We start from the raw sequence: 27,865 nt of genomic DNA on the forward strand, positions 1-27,865 counted from the left end.
CCAAAAAACAAACAAAAAAAAAGTGAAGCCCAGTAACATTTAGGAGCTGTTACGGCGGGCTTCCATATATTTCATGAGGACTGCACACGAGGTTGTCATCACAGTTAAAAGTGGCCGGGCCGAAATGTCTGTCACTTCTCACTGAAAACCAAATGAATTCAGTGCCAAAATTCAGTGACATTCCCCTTTAGTTGTGAGGTAGCGTTTCCACATTACTACTATCATCTTTAAACCTATGAAAAATCTAGATTTCTTTTAAAAAAGCAGCTCCATTCTGAAGTAGCTCAAATTTCTGAAAAGTATAAATATATATAAATGTATAAAATATAATGCCAAGTGAATACCCGATAACTTACAAATTCCGTAAGGTACAAATGGTTGAAACGTGGCACAAATAAAGATAAAGATACTTCATCATAAAGGCACCAGACACATGGACATCACACACAACCACACATCTTTGGACTAAAGTTTAACCGGCTTCACATACCTGCATGTTTCACGGTATATTGGCCATGTTTTTATTATTTTTCTTGTTTTCCCTTGAAATCGTTTTTTTTTTTTTTTTTTTTTGCCAAATATCTTATAAACAGAAATGTGTTCCAGTCATTTGTCATTTGGGCTCTAAAATGGAAACAAACCAATCGTAAAAGGATCTATGTCTGGACACATCGGCGTATATCCTTACATATAAAAATGTTTAACTTGATACAACATGAATAACAAAGAAAAAGGAAAATTCAACAGGTAGATATCTACTTATGTACATGATCGCTACATAGATGATGGTTGCCCCCCCCCTTCAACTTCTTCCGTCAGTGCTTCACTTGTCGTCGACGTGGATATCGGAACGAGCATTCGGATAATTACAGTTCAAACCGAGAAGAAACTAAACCGAAGTGGAAAGAGAGATGAAAGGAAAACGCAAAATGAGCCGAACCGATGAGCCCGATTAACAGATTTTATAAGAAGAAGAGGATCGTGGAATCAAATTGGAATTCGGCAGCAGAGAGTATTTGGAAAAGCAGGTTTCCATTGATGCAGAGTTCTGAAAAACCAGGGGAAATAAGGATCAAATGACGTGTTCGGTGATGGACAAGTCCAGCCGCTCCATTTCTCAAACGTGTTCTCAAAGATGTCTAATCCTCTTTGTGATGATTAGAAATCGGTATATTTGGGAAAAAAAAAAACATCCCAGCAGTTTAATCCAATTTAAAGGGCAAAGTTTTCCCATAAATCACTTCTTTTCAAGCAAATCCTCAATGAGAATTATTCAAAAACGCTTTTTTCTAAGGAACTCCAACCAGCTCAGTTATAAAAGGCACCAAATTATCAGGTGAAGGATCAATTATTCCAATTCCAAGGAGAGGAAAAGCAATGTGTCTCAGCAGAACCTCGCAGAAATGTGTCTTCCTACTGCCACGGACAGAAATGCTTCCCAACTTACCGAATATGACATTTCCTCAACAATATACAAGTAACGCATTAAAAAAAATCTCTACAGAAACACTCCCAAATACAACTCATCCATAATCAGACGTACAACTAAAACATATCAAACAGACACGGCAGACTTAGAAATAAAGTTAACAGTTAAAAGAGCGAAAAATATTCTGAACAAAGAGCAACAGCTGAAGCCCAAACAGATGATCTTTGGATCCGGGGAGGAGCACCAACATCTCACAGAACCACAACTCTACAAAGCCTTTAGAAACTCTCCAAACTACAGGGAATTTAGAACAATAAAGGTTTGTTTAGTGTCACTGCTGTTAAATGTTAAATCCTCACACCCAGGCTACCTTTGTGTCCCACCAGGTAGTGTCATTGACCCAAAAAAAGAAGGAAAAAAAAGAAAAAACGACTGTGGGGACCCCACCTGACAGCAGGCTCGAGTTCAAATAAGAAAGCACCTTTTGTGATAAAATGCTGCCATCTACAGAGCCGGAGAAACACTGCGAGGAAAGAGCCCAAACGGACAGGCTGACCACTTACTGCCGCGACCATCCCCTGCATGAGAAACCACAAATAAAACCTAAAAGACATTACCAAGCGGCCTCCTCTGAAATGCAACGAGTCCTTTTCTTTTCGTTACTGAGTCACCGAAGAGGGGAGCAACCATTATACCATGATAAGTTCTACTTAAGTGTCCACGTAAGATGCAAAAAATTAAACAAATAGCACAAAAAAAAAAAAAGAAAAAAAAAAAGGGAATTCTCCACAAACTACATCAAAGACGGATCCACTGTCCGGTGTCTTCTCAGTGCCATTTTACAGCTACAGCCACTCGGCGGGCTAAGTTAAACACATGCATGCACGCAGCTAATGTCTTTGTGTCCACTGGTCCGCGCCGGTGGGAGACGAACGATGAACTCTGTGCAGAGACGAACGATGACCCCAAAGAGGTGAAGTAATAATCCTAAAAGAAGGTGGAGCCACACACGAGAGACTCCCACGTCAGGAAAAAGCGGCTTCTTGTAACAGAATCCTTCCCCTGGCTCTGTTGGGCTCCTCATCCGTCAATCAGTGACACATCAATGTGGGATAAATCAATCATGTGCCTGTGTGGTAATGGTGATAATGATGTTGTTTTACCACTCCGGGCTCAAATACTTATGCTGACACTGCACAATAGCTAACTGGTCTAACATGTGTGTAATTAGTTAAACTGTCATGGTTCTAAAATAAAAACAAAAAGAGGGTGGAATGAGGATTACCTATGGAAGCTCATTTGGAAACTCGCTGCATGTTGAGGAGTGGAAAATTTGGCAATTGCTTTCCTCTGCTGGGGTAACATTTTGAACATCTGCAGTAGACAGAAAGGGAAGAGGACAAAGTGAATGCACATCTCATCCACAAGAGGGAGCGGGGGTGGTGAGGAGAAAGGGAATAATTAATTCACTTTTTCAATCTACAATACCAAATCCCCTCAACAGAGGGCGCTATGATACCAGCTATAAGAAAAGGTCATTATTTCCATAATGCTGAGTGCAAGTAAATATTCATTTTTTTAAGTATTCAGCCTGAGGAAAGAATCTTTTATAATAATAAAAAAAAGCAGAAACTTCAGCTGAGCGACAGGCGCGAATTTTGTTGAATAAAAACTTTTTAAAATAAAGTCTATTACGCATATTGAAATAAAATCAATATATTGAGTTTGTGAAAGAGGGCGGTATTTGTTGCCTACCTCTATGGGGCCGATGGACCTGAGAAGGTTCTTCAGCTGAAAGTCAGTCGTGGACGAGGAGAGGCCCTCTATGGACACGGTGCAGCCTGGGCTCTCAGCAGCTCTGGGGCTCTGTCTGGTGGCCATTGGACGACCTCGACCCACCTGAGCGGCGCCTCTGCCTCGGCCCCGGCCCGAAACGACGACCTACACCGGCAGCAGGCGTGAGAAAAAGTCCCCTCATGAAGACAAAACGTGACCAACGCTTCACAGAAAAACTGGGAAAGCACAGGCTGAACCTTTTCCTGCTTTAACGAGGATGCAGACGCGTTCAGCCACGTGGAGAGCTTTCACACACACACACACACACACACACACAAAAACAGCCATGTCTCTCAGACTTCCACACGATTGACTCATCATATTTTTTTTGTCAATGTCTGAAGATGATGCATGTCACATGACATATCTTCATACGCGCTTGTGAGTGAGAGGTATGTTTCCCCAGCCGCAGAGCAAAAGGAGGAGGGAGAGACTGAAAAATTGAGAAGAGGAGGTAGTGGGAATATGGTTATGCGTGTTGGGGGTGGGGGAGCATAAAGGGAGAGGAGCCATACAAGTGAAGTGGTGGCTGCCTTACGCTGTCAGCATCAGTGAGTATAGTATCTGTGACAGGAGCCTTGTGGTGACAGGCGTGCAGAGAGGCCAGGGGACCTTGTGTTGCCCCGTGTTACACTGTTTTCAGCTTGTCGATACTCCTGCACCTGTCTTACTGCAGCTACTGCTCCATTGGTACATCTACTGAACGCCAGGGTCAGGCAACTTTACAGGAGACATTTTGGCTTCTATTACAGCAGATGCTCTGCCATCACTGACCTTTGACTGCAATGATTAAATGTTTAGCCCGCATTCGCTCCTGTGTCAAGTAACTCTTCAGCAGTCGTAGTTATTCAGCAACTCTGATCCCAAATTGCCATTTTCAGGAACACAACACTTGGGCGCACACATTCATTTTCAATGAGGGCGCAGTAATCAGCGAACAAGAGTGGGCACAGCTCAGTGTTCCTTTTAAGAAACACATTTAACAATCATAATGTCTCACATGGAGGCTCTGAAACAGGCAGCAACAACACCGGTCAAAATAAACTATCCTAATTATCATAGAAAGTTGTGCTCAACGGCGAGATATATGACATAATACCAACCCTTCAACTTAAAGACTTCCTCCCTGGATGGTAGTTGCATTTACTGGACTTAACTTCAGTTATGTGAGTATATCGTAGCACTGATGGTGAACACACTACCTCTGAGAATGAGAAAAGATTTAACCGGCTTGTTTTAGCGGATGTACCTCATTTAAAAAGCCTCTTTAAAGACGCTGCTTTTGGTGTAAAAACAATAACAAAGATGTTATTTATGACATACCCTGCTTTGCTGTGGGTTGGCCACGCCCCCGCAGCTAGCTTGCGGTGTTCCACCTGGTGTCTGTTGCTGCTGTCCCATCATTGTAACCTTCCTTTGAACACCCTGGCTGAGTGGAGATGATTGCCAGTTACCTTGCTGCTGCACTGGGCTGCTGGTGGCCTCAGGCCCCTTTCCACTCTGGATGGGAAAATTGGAAGACGATGAATTAGTATCTCAAACAAACCTCACGCCTTTATCTCTGTTTGCAAGCGTCACAAAGTCATGTTCACATTAATCACTTGGGCAAAGTTTTTATGGGCGACAGGGAGATGTGCAAAACTCTCCACAAGGCAAACTGAAAATCAGCAAGCACCGGAACTGGATTTCTATCAGAGAGGCAGCGAAGAATAAAGATCAACCGAACAAGGTGATGGTCTCATTATCAAATAAAGTCACAGCTCAACTCTGTTGACATGCAGGGAGGAATTGAAGGTCGTCTCTTCCCCGACTCTGCAGAAAGATGTGACAGATCAATACATGGGAAGAAAAGAGGCGCTATCTCTGACCTGTCCCCAGCTGAGAGTAAATGGATTAATCCCTTCTATAGAAATCACAGTTCCTGATTGCACCCATCAAATGCTAAGCTGCATTACACTGGAACGACAGCCGCTCGATGTGTACCCCATCCCCCCTCGCACATACACCCCCCCCCTTCCCAAGCTTTTGTGTTTTGCACTGCTTTGTATTATCCCTGATGAAAATATAATTTGCCTCTTATCGGTGTGCCTAAGCTAAACAAATCCAAATCCTCAAAAGTGGCAACTTTCTTACACAGGTATTATGTTACACCCGCTCCACCCCCATCTCCAACCAAGAAACATTAATTACAAGGGGCTTGGATTGGCATCTTTTGTTGCCTTGCACCTGAGAGATGGTTTGATGGAGAGAAGCAACTGAGGGATGACAGGGGGAAAGAGGTAAAGGAGAGGAGATAACATTGTCAAGCTCTCATTTATGACAACAGCACAATGATGAAGAGAGAATCTTCTTTTTACTGCAGCCATGAGCCTTGGCTGTTTCTTTCTCTTTCTCGCCACTTCACATCCAACTCCACTTTTTTATTTTTTCCCCACATGATACAGTAAATCAGATAGCTCTGCACAGGTTTCCATTAACACACTGACACCCAGTTATCTTCATCTGCAGCCAGCATGCGATTTTGGCGCAGTGGCTTTATCCTCTGGGACGAAGTGGGAAAGCAGCTTATTCTAAATACTATCACATTCCACCAACATGTCTCATCTGTGACGAGTATTAATGTTTAACATGCATGCCTTTGTGGTTTTTCAATAAAGATTAATGCGCAATTAAGACCAAATCACTAACTTATCATCTGAGTAGGAAATATCCAGCAGTGGAAATTCTGGACTCTTATTTTACCCTCTATCTTTAAGGGAATGCTCATCTGCTCCGAAAAGAGGATATCAACCTTTAAGAGCAGTGATGAGGTGTCCCCAACTCTACAGATAAATGTCAAAGCGCTGTCTTCGAAGCCTCCAGCCTTTCTTTGTTATAAAGGTAAAAAGTACGTGAAGACATTGCAACTTAAATATCAGCTCCTGAAGCTTAACTTTAGAAACTCTTAACAGATCAATTTTGCCAAAATGACACAGACATCACTGTGTCATTCCCATAGGTTAGATATCATCTAGATTACAAAATAGACAGTGGGGGGAATCAATGGCATTTCCTTTGAAAGCTATGAAGTTTCCCTTGTGGGTAAAACCTGCAGAAGGGGATCAAATAAATGTCAGAACAGAACACAAAAGAAGGTGTCAGATAAAAATCGGATTATATGCTCACCGGTCCTGCAATTTTGACGACTCTGACTTTTTGTGGCACCTGCTGGCCTTCGACGCCAGAATTCTTGGCGCGCTGCATCACAGTTCTTTTAGCCCCGGGTTTAGGTCCTTGAGTCTGAACTTGGCCTTGGCCCACTGAAGGAGTCCCAGGTATGTTCTTTTGAGGAACTTGTACATTTTGAACCTGAGCGCCGGGTCTGTTTACACTCTGCAGAGTACTGTTCCTTCGTTGCTGTGGCTGCTGCTGATTCTGTTGGGGCTGCTTCCACTGCTGTTCAGGATCGGCACCCGGGCCGGGGCCGGGCCCGGGGCTGGGGCTGGGGCCGGGGCCAGGGCCAGGGCCCTGTTGCTGCTGTGCGCTGCCTTTTACCATCTGCAATCGTGTCTTGACATTGGGACGAGGTGTTTGGGTCTGTGCAGCGCTGCCAGGAGGTATGGTATTACCCTGATTAGAAGTCTTTAATGTGTGATTTAATGGCTGTTGTGTTCTCTGAGGGATCTGTCTCTGCTGTTGTGTCTGTAGTTTTTGTTCCGGCTGCTGCTGTGGTGGTGGTTGCTGTACAGGCTGTTGCATTTGCGGATTTGGTTGTGCCGGCTGAGGCTGAGGCTGTGCAGCAGTTGGGCCTTGGCCTGGTGTGTTTGTCTGAGCATTAAGCCTTTCCAGCAGCTCTTTCTTTCTGACACCAGCCTGCATCTGCCGTCGCAACTCTTTCCTCTTTAGAATCTCCTCTCTTAGACGCTTCTGCTCCTCAATCTTCAGGCGATACTGCCTCGTTTCCTCATCTTCATTGGGGTCCTGTTGCACAAAATACAAGCTGAAAATACAACTGCCAGTGCTTACATACTGGAAGTGAAGCTAATGATGACAGGGTCCTATTCAAACCAAAAATGCAATGCTTCAAATGTAGAATTATGAGCTAAACCTTATTTGACTCTTTCATTTTTAATGAATCCCTGACACCCATTTTTTCCCCTAGAAATATTCAATAAATACATTTGTGCAAAATAATTGTTTGCATTCTCTCCTTGTTCCAGGGAGGAAGAAAACTCAAAATGCTGACCTGTGGTGTCGTGGTGGCCGGTGTGCTTGGGACCTCCTTGTGAACCACCGTCCTGCCTGCTCTCCCAGGCTGGAAGTCAGTCTTTGCAGCAACTTGGCCTCTTCCTCTGCCAGCACCAGACATCGGCTGTGCGTTCTGCCCAGGACGCATCCCCTGTGTTGTCTTGGCAACAGGCTTGATGTTGGCAGCGGGGGAGGCTGGGGTTGGGCGGGCACTGTTCATGTTCGTGTTACCAGGTGCTACAGGGAGCTCCCGGAGGTTGCTGTTGCGCTGCTGCATTTGTTTGGAGACTGGTGTGTTCTGACGAGAGGAAAAAATAACATTTATTCTCCACTTACAATCAAGGAGAATTTAATGAACCCTCTGTTATGCTTTTCCATCAAACTGAGATTTGTTCATTGAGAAACCACAACAACAGAATAATGGCTGGCATTTAAAATGACACAATGATAAAACAGAAAACCCACATAACATCGGTTTAACTGGAAAACAGATTAGCTAGTTTGTTCATGTCTCACCATTCTCAGTCTGTTTGACATGTTGCGCTGTTGAGGATTCTGAGGGCGGGGAGTCATCTGCCTGGGGCTACCATGCACCTGCTGTTGATGGAAAAGATTCTGACCATGGTGCATCATGGAGCGAGGCTCACTGAGATTTATCTGTTGCTGCTGATGATGATGATGATGATGGGGTAGCTCTTGCCTATGGTGTTGCTGCTGCTGATGCATGGGATGTGATGGCAGTGGGTCGTGATGTGGAAGCTGAGAGGCAGGAGGCCCGTGCATTAAGCCCTGTGATATCAGAGAAAACAAGCAGAATGTACATGTCCAATTTCATTTTTTATCAAAACACCAGGAAGATTGTTTCTTTTGAATTCTAATAAAGCTTGAGACGGGGCAATTTTTGCATGACTAACCCCTAACCCTTGTCCTCGTATAACCACACAGTAGTAGTACAAATGTGAGTCAATCACTAGAGGGAGCTCTTGTCTATGTCTCTTGACAAGTGCAGCAGTGCCAAATGAACGTGACTCTTTTTAATCAACGCTTAAGTAGCTGTGAATATGACAACTAATCACATCAAACATCCATATTTATCAATAAAATGCAAGGGATAATAAAGGAAGAATAAGAGAAGCAGAGTTGCAACTGTTGGATGACATAGCAACACAAACATGTATTAGTGAATAAAATCACTTACTCTTAGTCGTACCTGCATCCCAAACTGAACTTGTGGAGGGGGGAAAAGGTTCCCCTGCTGGCCAAATGGCTGACGAGGGCCCATGAAAGGCCTGGGCTGGTTGGGGGGGCCACCTTGTTGATTCATGTTCACCATCCCCTGGTGACCTTGGTGGGGAGGGAGGTTGGGTCTTGGGGGTTCTCTCTGAAAAAGTCCTAGTGGGCCCTGGCCAGGGTGGTTGAAGGGTGGTCCTGGTGGGCCGAAGCCCATGTGGCCCTGACCAGACAGCTGCTGCTGGTGGAGGTTGTTGCTGCTGTTCATCAGAGGGTTGGGGCCCTGGTGATCAAACATGTGCTGCCCTGGAAACCGGGTTGAATCTGCACACTCTGTGCCCACACAAGGAAGACCAAATAACAACAACATAGCAGACATGTCAGTTGTTTTTTCCCTTAAGAGCTAACTTGAGAACCTGTAATATCACAGGTGTAGTGTTAAGGCAAGGGAAACTAAAACAGACAACTTTATCAAGGTGTAAGGGTAAACAAGCAGTTATGCTTTTAATTCTGCATCAACAATATGAATGAAAAATCATAAATATGTATGTTTAATGCCATTTCCAAGGTTCATTCAGATGTATGTATACACACATGCATATAACATGAGTTCTGCTAATAGAGCAGCAGCAGAGAGCTAGAAGCATACCCTCTAGGTATAGCGCTAGAGGTGATGAATAGGGTTAAATATGCTAAGAGTGCTTTGTAACCCTCGTCAAGGCTGGATGTGAGACTCACCTCCCATAAACAGCGGCTCTCTGTCCTGGGGGCCTTGAGGTGGCTGGTTCCTCATGGGCTCCATGTGATGAGGGGGCCGCTGAGGCTGACCAAAATTACCTGGCATGTGCTGCTGGAAGTCTCCCGGTCCCTGAAAAAGCACAAAACGCATGAATTATAGGCCATTCTGGAAACTCAATAATCACTGGCAAATTAAACTAATAAAAAATGTACTTGCACTTGTAATTGAAGTGCCGGGGTCATTAAATAGATGTAGAATCTTGAGTTGTAAACATCAATATGCATGCCAATATCAAAGACATCCTTCAGCATGAATTCATGAGCAAACCCGCATTAACGCTACTTTAGGCCCCGTAGATAAAACCTTCTAAAAGCCGGTCTCTAACAAGGAAAGGGTATTTCAGGAGGGCATGAGTGCCCTCATCTTTGTTTCAACCATTTCGTATGTTCGACAGCTTTCTACACATCACATGCACACAATTCCCAATCAATCTACCTAAGAAAACTCGATAACAACCATTTAATCCCTCCTTGGAATTCGAATCCCTCCGTAACTGTCTCCTTTATTCTTTTAAACAGCCAACTCTGTTGAAAAATTAACCTGCTATTCAACACGTGGCACTTCCACAAATGGGCTGCTTGCCTCCTTCAAGCCTATTGTAAATTACTTAAGATGCTATCAAGGCTTAATCCATCTTTATTCCACAGCTGCGTGGAGGTATTTAGAGAGAAGAGGTGTTAGAAAGCTAGAAGGCCAAAGTCCCAAAAACTTGCTTAACATTAAGTTAATCAAAGAGGCTTACAAAGACAGGGGATCACAATGGGGGCACAATCATACCGCTCTAAAAGGTCATGCAGCCAGGTTTGCACAATGAGGACTCTGGTGTCCATATAATACCCCTCAAATAACACAGCTCATCCTCTCACTTCTAATCCTTGATAAAACAGTGTGGTGGCTGCTCAATATCTAATTGATGCCGTGACAGCTCAAAACTGAGAGCGTAGACAAATAGAATGGTAAAAGGCCAGATGTTAAAGTGCTTAATGAAAAATAGAAACTATAGTTTAAAAAGAGGTTTTGTTTCTGGATTTCACGGCAACATCTTTGCCAGTACAAGTAATAGCACCTCGCCCGTGAACGATCAAGAATTAAAGATAGAAAATGTCATTAAAGAGGTATTTTTGTTTAAATATAAAAAGGAGAATAAAGATGATTACAAAGGTACATGAAAGTACAAAGAAAAGAGGACCACGTTGAATGAGAATTCCTCTGAATCGCAGAAGATGAATCTACAAACGTTTGTATAACTGATGACGTGCTAAATTAAATGGTAACATTTATTGCTTTTCTTCATCGATACTGGACTGAATATCTTTAGGTTTCTGACTATTAGACAAAACAAGCACTCTGAATGTCTAAGTCTGACCCTTGTAAGTGCATCTTGTAAGAAATGTATCTTAAGTTTGAATTATTATTAATTTTCTTTAATAATGACCAAAACATCTATACAACTGTTTATTGCAGTGTTGTACTGAAATTAGCCACCCAACGAGGTCATGGCCCTTGCACTTGTGTAACACCACAAGCTCTCATAATGACTGCATGTAAAGGGGCTTAAAGGGGGTCATATTTCTCCCAACTTGTTTTATGGTCTTATCGTCTAGTCAACCATGATGAAGGATAGTTGGCCAATAAATGAAATAATAACTGCAACTGAGACTCTTAGCGAACAATCATTGGAAAGCAGCGTGCCAGGAAGATTAGTTGGTTGGCCATGATTTGTTTTTAGCCTTAACACATACCACGACTCTCTTGCCTCATTAACGCTTCCTCACACATTGCTTCAGTGAGCCCCTTCCCTGTCCACCGGCTTTGGGTGACACCAACCCTGCTTGGTCACCGGCGGCAACAAGCCAAGACTGCATATCCAACAGATTGTGATGCAGGTTAATTGGATCATTTCTATGCTGCAGCCTTGTTTGGCAACGTCTTCAAAACTGATTTAAGTACCCTTTAAGTAAATAAAAAATAATGGAAACAAGAGTAAGTCCGTCTACTTTTACAATTTCTACAAAAATAAAAACTGGCCATTTAACCTTTAAAAGGTGTGTTTTACAGTTTGTTCATTATTTCATGAATCAGTCATTTTATTGAGAATGAGCTGCAAACAATCAAAAATAATCATTAGAAGCAGTTTTTCTGTTGTAGCAAAAAAAAAGGTTGTGATCAGAATAAATTATTCCTGATAATGACTTTAATTGGCAATGAAATTAATATTTCAAAAGCAGTCTCCACCAGCAAAAATTTAATGCAGTAATACTGGAGGCTATGACCCCTCATTCGTTTGGCCTTTAAACAATTAAATTTGATGGGATGATAATGTATGATAATCATGAGTAATCAGGTGCCCACTGATAAATGGAAAGTTGACGGCTGGTATGTCACCTGCATTTCAAATTGTGTCCTTGGCAACACCAGCCTAAATATGACTGACAGCTGGGGAATCCAACACAATGCTTTTCATCCGCCCAGTTGTCTGCAAACCCTTTTCACCCCACCTTTTACTGTGTGATAGGAGCCAAAACTGCTTCTTGCTACCCGGCTCATGTATTCAGCCTGATCCTAGCATGACTGCATACTTCAGGGAACAGGAATAGCAGGATACTGACAGTGCATGTTGGGAAAAAAACGGAAACAATACATATAGATTTGTTTGTTTTTTAATAAAGACCGATTCCAGCAAATAGTCTGGCTCATTGGTCCAACCACATGGATGCAAATGGCTGTAGCTATTTTCTAACGGCTAATTTGCATAAATCCATTAAAAATGCACTTCCCAGAAAGACGTCAGTCAGCATCACCACCTGATGCCCAGAAAACATTCACTAGAAAGATGGAGTGACTTAACGTGGTTGACTTCCGAGTGAGTCAGTTCCCCTCAACACAGAAATTTTGAAAATCATATGTATATACATATTTATACAGGCCCTTGCACCGCCACCACTTTATGTTTTACTAATTCTGATAGCGTTCAGAAAAGGTTTATGCCTTTCGGACACAAAATTGAGGAAAGCGACTTTTAACTGGCAGCATATCCTGTATTCACAATTCCATTATGTGCCAGGCTGGCTAGTCTGAGCCCCAGACCATCCATGAAGAGCTGCTAAGTAAGTCCCGTCACTGCAGCCTGAGCCGCCAAAAGTCTGCCGCCTAAAGCTTCTATCATGCATTTCCAGTTGTGTGGCCAGAGTCATATCAGTGTTTACAGATTTGCTTTTACAGTATTTGGCCAGTGCAGACAGTCAAATTGAAGTAGCGATACTGCCCTCATAAAAAGAAGGGACGCTGACCGTGTAAAGGCAGAGAAATTGAGGCGAAAGGGAGGTAGAGGAGCAGCTGCTACTCACAGGGAACCTCTGAGGACCCACAGCAGGTCTGGGCTGGCTCTGAGCAGGAGGCATCAAGGGCACTGCAATGAGAGAGAGAGGGGCAGGAACAGAGAGCAAAAGGAGGGGGGAGGGGAGAGGGGAAGAAAATGAAAATGAGAGGCAGCAGGCAGAGACAGGGTGTGATTGTAGAGGAAGAGATATCTCCAGGCTGAAGGCTCTTAGTCACACATACATGTTAAATTTCAGCTCAGAGTTGCCATTACATTTTCATACTGCTAGGTACAGAGCAGGGAGCTCAAGCGAATATTAAATACTTGAGAGTAATTTGTTAAAAAGCGAAAAAGACATCTGCTGTTTCGCAACATGTGACACAATGCAATTTAGTAAACTTGATTTTCATATCGCTGGTTTTCTGAATAATAACAAAGCAAACTGAAGACTGCATGTCAGCAGCTACAACTGGTAAACATTCAACTAGAGTCTTATCCCCGACTCTTACAAATGAATGTGTGAATAAATACCAAAGATGCACAACGGCATGCATGAATGCACACCAACACTCCTAACCACAGGCAATCCCCGATGTTCCACAACACATCTTTCTCTGGGGAGCAAAACCCAAATTTTGTTAACAAAATTTCAATCTTGGCCCGGACAGATAACCAAGCTGGCAGAATGAAATGGTGATGAGAAATTGAGAGGAAAACCCATTACGAGCAGAGAGAACTTTTCAGCTGTCATTCAACCGAACAACAAATAACATTCTAATCCAGACACCTTTCAGGAGAAAGGAAGGATAAGTGCCAGCCAGAAGAGCCACAAACAAACAGGCTTCCTTTGTGAAAAAGTATCACTGCATGACTTTTGGTGACTAAGAATTAGGCTTGTTAGAGATACTTATCTTTCAAATTAAATCATTTATTGTTTGTACTTGTGCTTATTCATGCACGGCACATGTGACTGTTTGGAGAGAGGAAGAACAACCTCACAGCCTCATTGTATTCTAAGGACACAGCTTGTGGATAACCGCTTGATTTACATGCCCAAATGACAAACTTAAGAAACACAAACAATCTCTGGATTTTTGATGGAAATAATACATTTCTTTTATCAGTTCTATATCTGCAGTGAAATTTAGTGAATCTACTAAGTCTTTGGTAGCAATTTTGAAGAAGAATTTCTAGGGACAAGCACAATTTTTCCCTCATAATAAATCTTTGCAGTTGATGATATTTTTGTCTTTTAATAAGGAAACCTGTATTAACCCAATATGTCTCCTTGCTAATGGACAGATGGCTGAACTATGGAGGTAAATCCCTGGAAGCAAAAATAATTTTTTTTTTAATTACGTCAAATAAAAAACTGACTAAAAGACTAAAAGCCCTGTGTTAACGCTGGATTAGCCTACCTTGTACAGAGGAATGTGCAGGCCCTCTAAAGTGGGGGTTAATGTGGATGTTTTTTGGCTGCATGGACTGCTGCTGGTGGTGCTGAGGGAAGTTGGGTGGCGGGGGGCTCATCATTCGTGGCGGTGGCTCCATCTGGGGCCGCAGTGGCGGAGAGCGATGAGCCATGTGAGGGGGGATGAGGGGCTGAAGAGGCTGCTGGGGAATGGGGCGACCATGCTCCTGGAAGGGAGGAAGTCCTCTTGGACGTGAAGGGTGGTGCTGATGGGACTGCTGTTGCTGCTGATGAGGAGGCGGCAGCATTCTGGAGGATGGCTGTTAATTGGGGAAAAAATAAATTTAAAAAAAATGCTTGTCAAAACACATTTTTCTGTGGATGTTTCTGACATCACCGCTTAAAGCCCTGTGAAGACGCACCAATTCAATTTATCTGCAAAAGTGAAGTTGCAAAACAGCAAGTCTGCTCAAGTCTACTCTAAAGTTTTAGAGTATTTGTGTCCACTTCAGAAATTGTACAAAAGAAAGCAACCTTGATTACGAAATATATTTAAAGAGAGCTCGAGCAATAAATAAGCGGAAACAAAAACCAACATTAGCTTTCAGTTTGGGTGCCAGCAATGAAATATCTCAACCAAGGATATACAGACTGATAAATGTCGAGCAATTTGGTTGCACGTATGACTGAAAACCTGTGGAATCCCACTTGATTTCTTCCTTAGTTGCAACAGTAGTTCACGCTTAAAGAAGAAGAAGAATAGCAGAGCTGCTCAGAGACAAGGGCGGGGCTTCACCTCTGACTTGAAGATTCTTCTGCATTGTTGAGTGTCCTTAGGAAACTTCAACTTGTAGGTTTATCTCTGTATTTGTTTATATTGTAAAAGGGTTGGGGCTAACTAACATACATGCTAGCAGCTACTGGTAAACTGGAAGTACTTGCCATCGGTAGCTCAAGATGAAGAGAAGTATTGAAAGACTTTTTACCTCTTAAATAGACAAATACTATGCTTCCGTCACACATGACTCTCAAAGCTCCAGCCTAGACTGGAATACACCGTATTTTGGAGTGACTGCCAAACTCAGCTAGTGTGTCTTAGGTAGATGATGCTTTGCATCCATTATAAAGAAAGTGGCCAAGGCATGAATGTTAACAGCTCTTTTATTGTTTGAGCATCAACCAAAGTCACCATAAAAAAATGTTGGTGCATCTAAAATCATAAATCTAACACACCCGTGCTGCCATTGCACAACAACAACAAAAAAAGTTAGTCTGAAGCTAGTCTGTCTCAAACTGGTCCCTGATAATTGGCCAAACAAACAAAACAAACAAACATAGCAGTGACCAAATTAGCCAAATGGGCAACCTGACAACCAGAGTATGTTGCAAAAAGCACAAACTCATTAACTGCAGAAAACTGAATGGTTGTGGTGTTGGACAGTCATCCACATGCCATTAAAATTTCATCTTCAATGTTAGAGTTTTGTTTTGAATTTTACAGCTAATTATCATTAATTAATGCAACCAAAAATAAACCAGAGCTGGAGTTAAATGTCATGTGGCCTTGGGAAGAACTACTTTAACCCTGGGGGTTCGCTCCAGCTGTGAGCGACTGGAAAAACACTCAGTTGATACTTTGCTTTGTTACCTGTGGCCTTGGGCTACAAATTTACAGAAAGACAACAAAGTTATATTCTTTTGTGCTCAATAATGAATACAATATTATGAATCCAACTCTGATTTAAATCTTAAGCATTCACAATCTGTGGCATTTCCACAGCATTAAGAAGCTCAGGTTGAGCTAAAAAAGTTCAAACATCTTTGTATGTGCAATCTTTTATATATGGTATGAAAGCGAGTGATGCTCTATTAATGTAGAATACATTAGTTTCTATGCTATTATACAAACGAAGCCTTGAAAAAAACTGTCAAACTATTTCTGTGATCAAATCTAAAGAAAGTGAAAAACGGAAATTTGTGATGACGAAATATTTCAAATCTTCTTATCCAGTGAAGCCCTGATGTTCTCTTCTGCCACGTTCAAGAGAAGTGGTTTAGTACTGACACACACACATAACCCCATTTAAGTTGATAAGGCTGAAGACTGCAGAAAACTTTACCTGCATGCTCATGTTTCCCATCAATGGGGGCATCTGGTTATGCATTCTTCCTCTTTTTCCTCCTCCGAAATCTGCCATTCCGAATGCAGGGAAACCTCCTCTTCCTCTGCCTCCTCGCATTCCTCCTCTGCCTCTGCCCCCGCCTCCGCCTCCGTAACGGTTTTGTCTCTTCTGCCGTTCTTGTTCCTCAAACTCCATCAAATCTCTCTTGGCCTTCTCGGACAGCTCTGAGGATATGTGGGGCGGGAAAGAGAGAGCATAAGCGGACTGGAAAAACTTTGGGCAAAATAAAGGTTTTGATTATCATTACTGATCCAATAAGAGTCAATAACTCTGGACTGTGTGAGTATATGTTTCATAACATTCTGCTGCTTCTGACTTTCTCTGTGGGAGAGCATCATACATGTAAGAATATCTGAATTCACTGCACATACATTGTCTGATTTTGTCAGATGATGCTGTGGTTATAAAAATCAGGATTTTATTAGAGCAGAGCGACCGTCTGGAAATGTTTTTAGCAACTGGGAGTTAACATGTAGTCTTAATAGGCTGATAGTCAGTCACAATTTCTGATCTCTGACAAAAGAAACAAAAATATGTGCAAGCGAGCATGTTTAGACGCTTTAAAAGTCTGGTATTGCCTGGACAAACACAATAATACGTTTTTATTTTATTTTTCCTTCAATGTGAATGGTTAGTGAAGAGTAAAGATAAAAAAAAAGATTGAAGGTTGATGTTTAAGGCCATCAGAGAATAGAGTATAAATAAAACCCTGGAAGAAAGATTTTGTACCTAGAGTTTCAGGAATGTTTCTCCTTTTGTTGCCTGCATCCGCCAACCGCACAATAGCCCCATCCTTCCTCTCAGATTTGAACCGCATTCGGCCAGACTCTTCATCTTCCTCCTCCTCTTCATTAGACTCCTCCTTTGTTTCGTCATCAGGCTGAGTATCATTTTCACCCTGGGGGACATTTTTCTGATTTGTTAAAGATCACAAATCTATTGTCCAAATAATTCCCTCACATATTGTAACACATGCAAATTTAGAGCAGAGGGGAGTCACCTGATTTACTTAATTTTCCATTCATAACGTTATATCCAAGGAAGTCATTCATTTTTACTGAAGACAGATAAATTCCTCTTTCTTTGCATTGATTCCCGTCTACATTTTACTATTAAAATACATTTTCAATGTGTCAAAAAAAATCATAAAGTCTAAAGTCTGGTGTTACATTTTAGCAGCGTAATAAGAAAGAAATGCCACCAATCAGAACACAGAGACTCTTAGAATACCTCCTCTGTGTCGTAGACTTGATGGTCCTCAGCGGTGTCGTCTTCATCTCGCCGCTCTTCCACGCCCACCTCCTCAGTGGCCTCTTCCTGTGTGGTTCCATCTTCATTAAGAGATCCACCGCCATAGGAGGTTTGGTATTCTTCATCCTTTCAAGACGATTCACAAAATAAGCATCGATTAAAAATCATCAATAATACGCCACTTAATTTCAGTCGTTCCTAGAATCAAAATAATCTCTGACATTCTGTTGAAAATGAAAACAATCCATTTAAACTGGGTCATTTTGTTCTAGAAGCGGGCAAATAAATACAAGCTTAAAAGACATTTGGCTAAATAAACTTTGAATGGGCTGAATAAATATAAACTTTGCATTTTAGACAGATAAAATGTGAACTTCATGAAAACAGACAAATACCAAACAGAGAGCTTACACCAAAATCTACTGGTGAGGATTTGGGGAGGCACCAGGGAGCCCCACCCCTTCTGAACGCAAATTACCATAACAGTGGGAGCAAGGCTTCATTACTATTCCTGACAGCATTTGAAATTCAATGAGATGTAAATGTTTGACATGATATACAGAAAAGCAGGCGCAGATAAAAACACTCCTCCCTGCTTCAGTGATGGTGAACACATCATTGACTGACTCCTCACAAATCACTCCGTTATTGGCCGCACTGTAAGTTCACGACTCTGTGTCGAAAACGTGGCAAAGATGCAGAGATGCTGAGAGATGACAAATCATTCCCCCCCACAACAAGATTTCAGTTCAACCGCTGATACACTCAATTAATAAACCAGCATTACTGATTCCAAATAAACAACTCTGCTGTTCCAGAAAAGTCAACAAAGTGTGCCACATAACTGATAAAGGGGTTGGTAGTAATTCCACTATTCCTCATACCGAATAATAAATACAAACAGCTAAATAAGGTCAGACTGTAGGTCACACGATGGTGTTTTGTGTTGTACTCTATTAACCTGCCAAAGGCGACACATAAATGCAGGAAAAAAATAGACTCTTAGTAACCCAGACAAATGGACAGACTGCCTCTAGGGAACACAGCAGCTTAATCCTTTAAACTGTTCCACATAATGCTCAATGAATACCATGGTGAGCAAAATGTCAAGGCCAAGCAGTTTACTGACCTTGTAAACAGCCATTGCACAAAATTCAAATACACATCCACACCTGCAGACACCCATCCAAAATCCAAAAAAAAAAGGCAGCCACTTGGGCTAAGGTCAATATCTCCTCTTTGTTTGGAGAAACGAGGTAGGCTAATATATCTCTGTCAGGTGCCAAACACAATCAGTCCATGGTAAATGGACCATAACAGGCATTTGCACATGGATCTGCTCTTATCTGTGATCCTCCTAGCACAGACTAAGAGGAAAGGGAAACGAATAAAAGAGAAACTCACATCAATCATTAGAAAACTGTATGGAGTGTCCTCAGGAAGGTCAATAATCTTTTCACCTGCATGAGACTTTATCAGATCCAGTCTAAAGCCAGAGAAAAAAGCCCCCCACACTAACCTCTGCCGATTGGCAGCACATCTCCCCAACACAAAGCAGCTTCTTCCTCCCCCAAAGATACAAGGCCCAAGGTCACAATGGCACAGGGATTTGGAGCAGACAGCAGAGCATTACCTTACGCCAAACAAGCTGTCAACAAAACTTTGTCAGCAAGATGGAGAAATTTCCTGGCAAGAGGTGATAATGAATCTAATCGTCCTCTGTCCAAAAACGCCAACCAACATCTCCTTCTACTGAATAGATTTTCAATCCTGACTGCCCCCTTAGCTAGACAAGAAAACTGACATTATCTCTCGCACACAATAGAGTTGGACAGGAAGGGGAGTGGGAGAAAGTGTGTGTGTGCGCGCATGGGATTCAACGTGTGAGTAAGCGAATGTGAGAACTCACTTGAAATTCACCATCTATGGGCTCACTGATTTGGATGTCTAGCACTTCATCTTGGTAGCCATAGTCACCCTCAGCTCGCTCTCCAGAGTAATCGATCTGGTCTTCAGTCATCTCTGTGGTGTCTTCCTGGCCGTATTCTTCTGTATATTCCACTTCCCCCTCTTGCTGGTACCCCTCCTCCTCCTCTACATCCCCTTCTTCACAGCCTTCTGCACCCAGGTTCACGACATCATCTGTGTAGTCTGCTTCCTGTGAGTTGTCCTGCTGGTCATAGGATGTACCCATGCTGTATGTGGCATTGAGGTCGACATCCTGACCACTAGCAACAAACAAAAAATATAGAACATTTTAAAAAAAACCTGTTAAGTATGACAGAAGCCAAAAACTGAGGATAACGTGGAACTAAAAAGAGAAATCTGGAGACGTAATACTGATTTAAATCACCTTATATTCATGTCTTCATCATCACTTTGAAGAAGATCATCGTTTAACTCTTCATCTGATACTTCTGAAGGATTCTGAAAAAAACATGCAAGGGAAATTATGATCATTTTACTTTAAAATTGTGCCTTAATTTTCCGCAACTGTGTGTCTGTGTTAAAGGTGTGGGGGCAGGGGGCCACCTTCAACCCCAAAGGATGCTTTATTCCCATGTGGTGAAGGCAATCTGGGCAGGTCAACACAGTGCTTTTTTGTCCACTGCACTTCCTCCTGGTTCACATGAACAATTCCCCCTGTGGAGGAGCCACCTGCTACAAGTGCACTCCTCACGACTATTCTCTAAATGTTCGGACAATACTATCGCCTAATGCTTTGGATGTTATTTAGCCCCTTGTAAGCAGAAAAGGATATACTACAAATCTAAGGTTTCTGTGCCAAACATAAACCAAAACGCTTACCTTTTTACTCGACAGCCAATCCTCGCCCAACAAATCCTCTTCAAAGTCACTTTAATAAATGAAGACAGGCAGGAACAGTTCAGTAGAATCATATAACAGTTATATTATACATTGTTAGACATGATATCCCAGCCGTTTTATAAGGTGTGAGACATGGATCGTAGTGTTAGAAAAGACTACAGATAAAGAACTGTTTGTCAGTATCCAGTTTTTTAAAAAAAAAAAAAAGAAGAAGAAAAAGACAAAAAAATTAACCACACAATTCGATTTCTAATTTATCAGATAAACTAAGGAATACAATGTTCATTAAAATATGGTAAAACATTCATTTATTCATCTAAAAAAGGAAAATGTATTACAACTAATCTAAAAAAGGGTAGCTGCTGTTCTTTGCTCATAAATAGTTGTTTTGTGCATATACAATGTCCCTGTTAGAACTATGCATATCCATCTTTTTAGAGGGATGGGAGTTTAAAATATAATATGTGCACATTAAATACAGAGCAGCAATACTTCTTTAAAGATATGAGAGCATGATGCAATGTTTTACCTCTCGAGGGGATCATCTTCACCTCTCCGCCTGCGTGACCGCTCAGCACCAGGTTTGTCATATTCATCAAAGCCAAAATCTGCAACAGAGAGATATTTTTCCTTCAAGATTCCCTCTCAGATCAGCTGAGTTAAACAGTAAATAAGGCCGCTACTCCGGCAAGCACAGTTCTAAATCTACGCAGACTATGAGGATGCTGACTGAGATGTATGCCAACTAAGTGTTATTTGTTCTGCAAGGATGCAAATGCAATGTTTACCAGCAGAACAGTTTGCAGGAAAGACATCCGTCTATCTCAATCACACACTGAATTATACACAACCAAGCAAGGAGGGAACGCTCATCACATTACACTGTTGCCACCTGAGCATTCTTGTTCAAACATTTCACATCTTTTCCTTCAGAAAGCACTTAATGAAAAACAGAACTTCAGTATGCCATATATGTACAAAGAAAATAGAGCTCCAGCTACTGCGTTACCATAATGATGCGTACACATGTGTGAAAAAAATAGAGAGGCAGCCAGTTTCACAGAGTACATAATGCACGAGATTTGAGTCACTTCGGTGAGTGGCAGAAACAACAAGGAGCAGCACAGCTGCTGACAATGCATATGTTCGTGAAACTGGAAACCACCAGGACTTTTTGTGCCTTTTATGTAATGATGTGCAATGTAAATATATCTGTAAACGTAGACATAAATGGTGTAAATGAGCCTCACACAACTCAAGATGCATCTGGATGTGGACATGGACGATTCTGTATTGGTGCAAAAGTTCCAGTATAAAATCAAAAAATTTTGAAAATGCCTCAGTTGAACAGAATAAAGTTGCACATGTTATTACTCGACATTCAACTTCTTAAAACACTAAAGAAGAAGGAGCAGAAGCAGCAGTGCAAGTGGTAGTACACAGCTCCATTGTTATGCTAACATTACTGTGGTGTTTTGGGTGATTTTAGTGGAGGAACCCAGAGCTAAGCAGACAGTAATGAAAAAGTGTTTGAAAGCAGATATCTGGACTCGCTTAAATGTAACCGGAGACCATGAAGCAGATGGAAAGCACACAGTGAGTAAGATCTGCCTTTTAAAAATGTATTATTGTGCTATTACAACTAATATGAGGAACCAGGTGAGCCATTTTGACCCGTGACTAAAACTCTGTAAAGTCAAACAACACAGAAGGCAAGATAGGTTGTTAAAGAATTAACACTGCTGTAAGTTTTGTGTTCCAACTCCAAGGAAGGGAAGAGAATCACATCATTGTGTGTCAGCTTTTAAGGCTCAGGATCTATAGAGATATTTGGTTGTAAAGAGGAGTTCTGGAGTTGCTGTGTAAAGCAGATCCATTCCCTACAAAAATGTCTCTATCTGCGCTCTGTGGCCAAATTAAAGTCCAGGTAAAGGATTCGCTTAGTTGAAAAGCCATTATGTGAAATTTGTAGACTTCAGAGGTGACTCACACGCATGTGACATACATTATGGTGCTTTTTATATATAAGACAGTTATCTTTCAGTCTTTAAAAAAAGGAAGTACATAGGCAACATAACAGCTTCCATCTATCAACAAAAATGTGGCAGTGAGCAGTCAGACAGTATTTGAAAGATGCAAGACTTCGAAACTGAACTGAGTTAAAAGCTTAAGTAATGAGGACATAATACCAAATTATATTGTTGCAGTATTCATTACAAATCTAGTTCTTACCAAAAGAAAAATAACAAAATAAATAAGAGCAAATAAAGAGGCTAATTATTTGATCTCAAATGTGTCCCATCTCCTGTCACAGTCATAAAAGGAAATCGGGATCCATATTTAGATGCACTGAATCATTAAAATGTCAACTGTAATCTAACTGAATCATGGATTCCCAACTAATAACACACACCGTGAAGCATTTTCTGTCCAGCTTTGTGATTTGATTCTTGATTTCAGTTCTGAGGGCTTCTTTTTTCAGACTAGTATATCAACAGGGGTCTATTCTGTATGGATGAACCCACACGACACCTCAGCACTCTTTAATATAGGAACTACTGCTCCAACTAAGAACTGAATTTACAATTTATCAAAGAGAAACAAAACCTCCTCACAGACAGAAATGAGGGCAAGCCTGACACCCTGGCTGGTAAGTTATTGGGTATAAGTCAAATGACTTCTGTGGTTTATCAATGAAATGTTTAAAACTACAGTGCAGAGATGGACCACTGCTGACAGCGAGAAACAGAATAACAAGGTTATATTAATGTGTCTGACATGGTTTTAGTTGCCTACGCCATGCTTTGCAATTATGTAACCCGTTACATGCAACTCCTTCTAAAAATACACCAATAATATAAGTAAAAAAGAGCAGGCTAAACAAAAAAAAACCAAAACACATTATTGTAAAATAATGAAACAAAGTACCTGGCTTTAGACTAATGACAGTTACAGAGAGATTGTCCTACTGTCTTTATCCAAATAATCTATCAGTGATAGAAAGTCATTGCTCAGATTAAAGAGAGAGACAAAAGATGTCCAGCACACTAACACGCACAAGGTGTTCAGGTCTCCATGGGGACGATGCTGAGAGGTTAAACCACCAGAGTGTCACTTAACCAGCACATGCAGTACCAGATCCCTGAAAACAGAGCTGCTGATCATCATTCATTTGATTTCTATCACATCTATATTTAACCAAATGTTTAAAAGGTCTAGTTTCAAGACACTTAATTCTTAAGGGAACAAGGTCATTAATAATCATGCCATAAATATGATAAAACATGCCACAAACAATAGTCTAAGTGTCACAACATATCAGTATGAACACCTGTTTCTGATGGGTCCCCAACCACACAAATAACAAGGCAAGACCATGAATACCAAGGAGCTCTCCAAACAGGGCAAGGACGAGGTTGTAAAAACACCACAAAGCATCATTACATCTTTATCACAAAATGGAATATGACACCACAACAAGCCTGCCGAGAAAGAGCCATCCACCAAAGCTCCTAGACCAGGCAAGGAGGTCATTATTCAGAGAGGCAACAAAGAGAACAACTGCAACCCTAAACAAGCTGAAAACTCCACAGAAAGGATTGCTGTATCTGTCCATAGGACCACTATACCCGGTACATTCCACAGAGCTGGACTTTACGGAACAACGGTCAGAAAAAAGCCACTGTTTACAGAAACAAATAAGAAAACATATTAGAGTTCATTAAATGGGCATGTGGGAGACTCCCCGAATATATGGAAGAAAATCCTCTGTTCAGATGGGAATAAAATGGAACTTTTTGCCCACTTTTCGTGTTGGGTTTGGGACGCAAACCCAACACCTCTCATCACCCCAAGAACACCATCTCCACAGTAAAGCTTTGAGGGGGCAGCATCATGCTGTGGGGATGTTTCTCCTCAGCGGGGACTGGGAAACTGGTTAGAATTGTGTTGGAATGATGGACGTTGATAAATACAAGCAAATTCTTGAGAAAAACATATTTTAGTCTTCCAGAGATTTGAGACTGGGACGAATGTTCACCTTCCAGCAGCACAATGACCCGGAGCATACTGCTAAAACTACACTCAAGTGTAGTGAAGGGAAAGAAGATTAGGTGGGGCAAACACACTCTGCCCCTAGTGTCTTTCAACTAGCCAGCCAGAGCAGTATGTTGGGAAACATGGACCAAAATTCAAATCTCTATATTTTTTTTACCTGAAAAGCAACATGTACATCATATTTCCATGCAGCACTAACTGTATTTTCTTAACTTGTAACTACTTGGTACATTCAAAGCAAAACATTTGTAACATTCTGGAATTAATTGACTTCCAATATCTGCTGTTAATAAGGGCACACATAGACGGAGACATAGTCAGTTATATTTGCCGACATTTGTTCCCAGCATTTAAAAACGATCAACAGGAAAAGAAAAGTGTGCCTGCAGAAGCCCACTTGCAGTAAATCAATATAGAAGAAAACATATTCTGAATCACTAACAAAAAGTAAAAAAAAAAAAAAAACATCAAACCAAGGTCCTCATGTTAATGTGCAAGAAACAATATAACCACCCATTCTTCGCTCTTGTCTGGAGCACATGAGACTAACTGCTCCATTTCTGACAGAGTGCAATTACTCTAACAAAAGATTCTGTGACAATGTGGCTCATATCACGTGTTAGAGCTACTCTGCTCGCTTTCTTCAATGAATCCATGACTTGGATTTGGCCTCGAAGAGTGTGAGGATCGCTGTGTCAATAACATTTCTTACAGACAAGTTGTTTTATCTCTGTTCCAAAGTGTTTAAAACAAATCAAAAGTTTCCAATTTGCCCTTGCAGAGCTGAGATTAAGTTTTGACTTTGCTAGATTGCTGGTCCTCTGGTAAGCAGCAACTGCAGCCAGGTGTTCATTCCTCACATACCGGAAACAGTATGCGCAACACAACAACAACAAAGTTGCTCATGTTTCATGTGCTTCTAAATTATTTTAGTTTAACTTCATTCAAGACAAAGAGAAAACAACCGTGCTGTAAACTCGTCACTCCATAAGAAAGCTCTTTCACATATGCAGCTCACTCCAGTGCAGTCAGCTGCCACCAACTGAGCAGGAAAGACAGAAAGATGTTGGAAGGAATAATGATAAATATGGTTAAAACTGTGTTGTTTAATTACAGATCAGTCAATATCCAGTGAGGACTTGTGATATGTTCAAATTACCAGCCTAAAGTAACTCAAAATCTAATTATTTTTTGTTGATGTGACTCATAACTGAGTTTTTCAGGGCTACGTGGGAGTAAAAAGATGATCGTGAATTCTGATTTTCCTCCTGAGAAGAACATAAGCCACAAATTTGCTGCAATATCATCAATCTCTGAACTTACTTGTGTATCAATCTAATCTACCAAGTGCTCTCTCAAATATGACATTTTCTGTTGTTGAAGAAACATACATGCTGGTTCCATGGGCAGCCAGGTTCACATGAAGGTAAGACACTTGTAGTTTTGTCTGTGAGCCCTCAAATCTGTTCTGTATTGTCCCAAATTGACGGTAAATTAAGCAGCATGGCTCGTACTATGAGTGTAGCATTGAGGCAGTTGATGTAGAAAAAGGAGGGACGCCAAATGGTGGCAGTCCTCTCCCAAGCACTCTGCTGGCTACTGTCTGATCATATAAAAATAAAATGCATGAAACAATAATGCACAGAACTCTAGCTTAATCCCATGTCCAGCTATTGCACTTTACTGAATGGTGTAACTAATTTACAGCACAAGACTATGGAGAGAGTGATGCTTGCTGCTCAACTGCAGACGCGGTGCAAAACAGTTGACAGACAAAAACATTACACCACATTTATATGAATATTCCTGGCAGCCAAGAAGCCTTTTATGTCCCTTTTTTTCAAGACAATTACATTGTATTTCCCCTCCCTTGCCAACTTAATGTGAAAGGGGATCAAATCACACCTATAAGGTGACAGTGTGGACGGATTTAAGTGGTTTTAGTTTCACAGGACTGTGTGGATTGCACAGGCTGGAACAGTATCAGTGATTTTGACAAAGTATATGTCCAAAAGACATTAAAAACAATGCTCATCTCAACCTGTAACAACTAACTACCAAATTCACACACCACACTTAACCACAACAGAAGCATATTTTGACAATAGTTTTATTTAAAAGTGCATATAACTTGTGTGTTTTAAGGTAAACATGGCCTTTCCGCTGTACTCTCATCCAACAGATTCATTTTGAAAAATAATTGAACTGCATCTTTCAGCATCAGTGTTTACACTTGTACCACAGTGCCACTTCCAGATCGTTGGCGCGCAGGCGTGGGGCATGCATTTCACTGGCCTTAATGACCCATTTTGACTATGACGTGCTTAAAATATTCTTATTACATTTATAAACCATTACCCACGCAATATAAATGTAGAAAGACATGGAGCAAACACGCCGTGTAAACTGCGTCATAATGCCCTCTTGCAGACATGCACTTTTAAGTTGAGCCCCAACTCAGGCCAGAATCAAGAAATAAACTGTATAGCCAGGATTAGTAACGTAGTGGATGACAAACCACACGTCCTATATCTGTTTGTCTTTATAAACTATTACATCGGAATATCAAAGTGAGCTAGCTTAGAACATTATCAGCGCCGATGAGGGTCACACTATGTACGAAAACAAACGCCAGGCGCTATCAACTTAGCATTCAGCATTTTCAGTCGACATTTTAGCAATCAAATTAAAAACCTGCTTCATAATGCCAATGGAGCCTCTGCGTCAGTCTCAAGATGCATTAATCTAGCAAAAATTAAATATTTTCTCGACCAGTTGTATACTGTTTTGGTAATTAGCTTACGTGCTAAACCCCACCTTTGCTTATTTTGAGATTGACCGCTAATTAATTCACTTTAAAGATAATATTTGCTCAGACTTATTTCCGTTTTTAATTTAGAGTGAAATATAACACCCTGGTGTTGTAGCGTGGCTGAGTTGAATCAGCAAACGCTAGCTGAGGTGCAGGACGCGGCCTACTGTGCCTGTACCCGTCTTTTAAACCGCTATTAGCATTAGCTACCCACGTTAGCTCAACTTAGCTCCAAGCTACTGTGACTTAGCTTTGTCGACAAAAAACGCTACTCACCCTGTGCGTCGGCTGACATGGTGCAATGCCCGTCCCGCTTAAAGCTTGACTACAAAACTGGAGAGTGCATTTATTCTTCAGTACTTCAACATTATGACAAATCAAAATTGAAGAGTTGCAATGGAGTAGCTCCTGTTCACTGCGGCAATGGTCTCTGTCCACGACCTGGGTACAAACATGGCAGAGAGGTGTTTGCGCGGTGATGCA

At 41.5% G+C, this 27,865-nt stretch overlaps 1 protein-coding gene across 2 annotated transcripts; it reads right to left on the reverse strand.

Moving 5' to 3' along the window:
* Positions 1 to 466: 466 nt before the first annotated feature.
* On the reverse strand, positions 467 to 27,865 carry rbm33a (RNA binding motif protein 33a). Of its 2 annotated transcripts, none has more exons than XM_072378960.1 (19): positions 27,659 to 27,865; positions 21,044 to 21,122; positions 20,494 to 20,542; positions 20,039 to 20,112; positions 19,595 to 19,913; positions 17,665 to 17,811; positions 17,164 to 17,332; positions 16,372 to 16,598; positions 14,259 to 14,571; positions 12,869 to 12,930; positions 9,461 to 9,590; positions 8,703 to 9,055; positions 8,009 to 8,281; positions 7,491 to 7,790; positions 6,431 to 7,225; positions 4,589 to 4,765; positions 3,185 to 3,370; positions 2,715 to 2,803; positions 467 to 2,558 (listed from the first exon to the last, which is right to left on the reverse strand). In XM_072378960.1, the coding sequence occupies exons 1-19, from the start codon at positions 27,675 to 27,677 to the stop codon at positions 2,510 to 2,512; spliced, it is 3,810 nt and encodes a 1,269-aa protein (XP_072235061.1). In that variant the 5' UTR covers positions 27,678 to 27,865; the 3' UTR covers positions 467 to 2,509. The 2 variants fall into 2 exon arrangements, with proteins under 2 accessions (XP_072235061.1, XP_072235060.1); XM_072378959.1 differs by having other exon boundaries at positions 8,691 to 9,055.

This window comes from Leuresthes tenuis, unplaced genomic scaffold, assembly GCF_036924035.1.
Source record: "Leuresthes tenuis unplaced genomic scaffold, fLeuTen1.0.hap1 SCAF_24, whole genome shotgun sequence".
Classification (NCBI taxonomy): domain Eukaryota; kingdom Metazoa; phylum Chordata; class Actinopteri; order Atheriniformes; family Atherinopsidae; genus Leuresthes; species Leuresthes tenuis.

Excerpts from the sequence above, each read along its gene's own strand:
- rbm33a (XM_072378959.1), bottom strand. Across the intron at positions 16,599-17,163 it reads AAACATTCCTGAAACTCTAG|AGCTGTCCGAGAAGGCCAAG; the intron begins GTACAAAATCTT and ends ACATATCCTCAG. Across the intron at positions 2,804-3,184 it reads GGTCCATCGGCCCCATAGAG|ATGTTCAAAATGTTACCCCA; the intron begins GTAGGCAACAAA and ends TGTCTACTGCAG.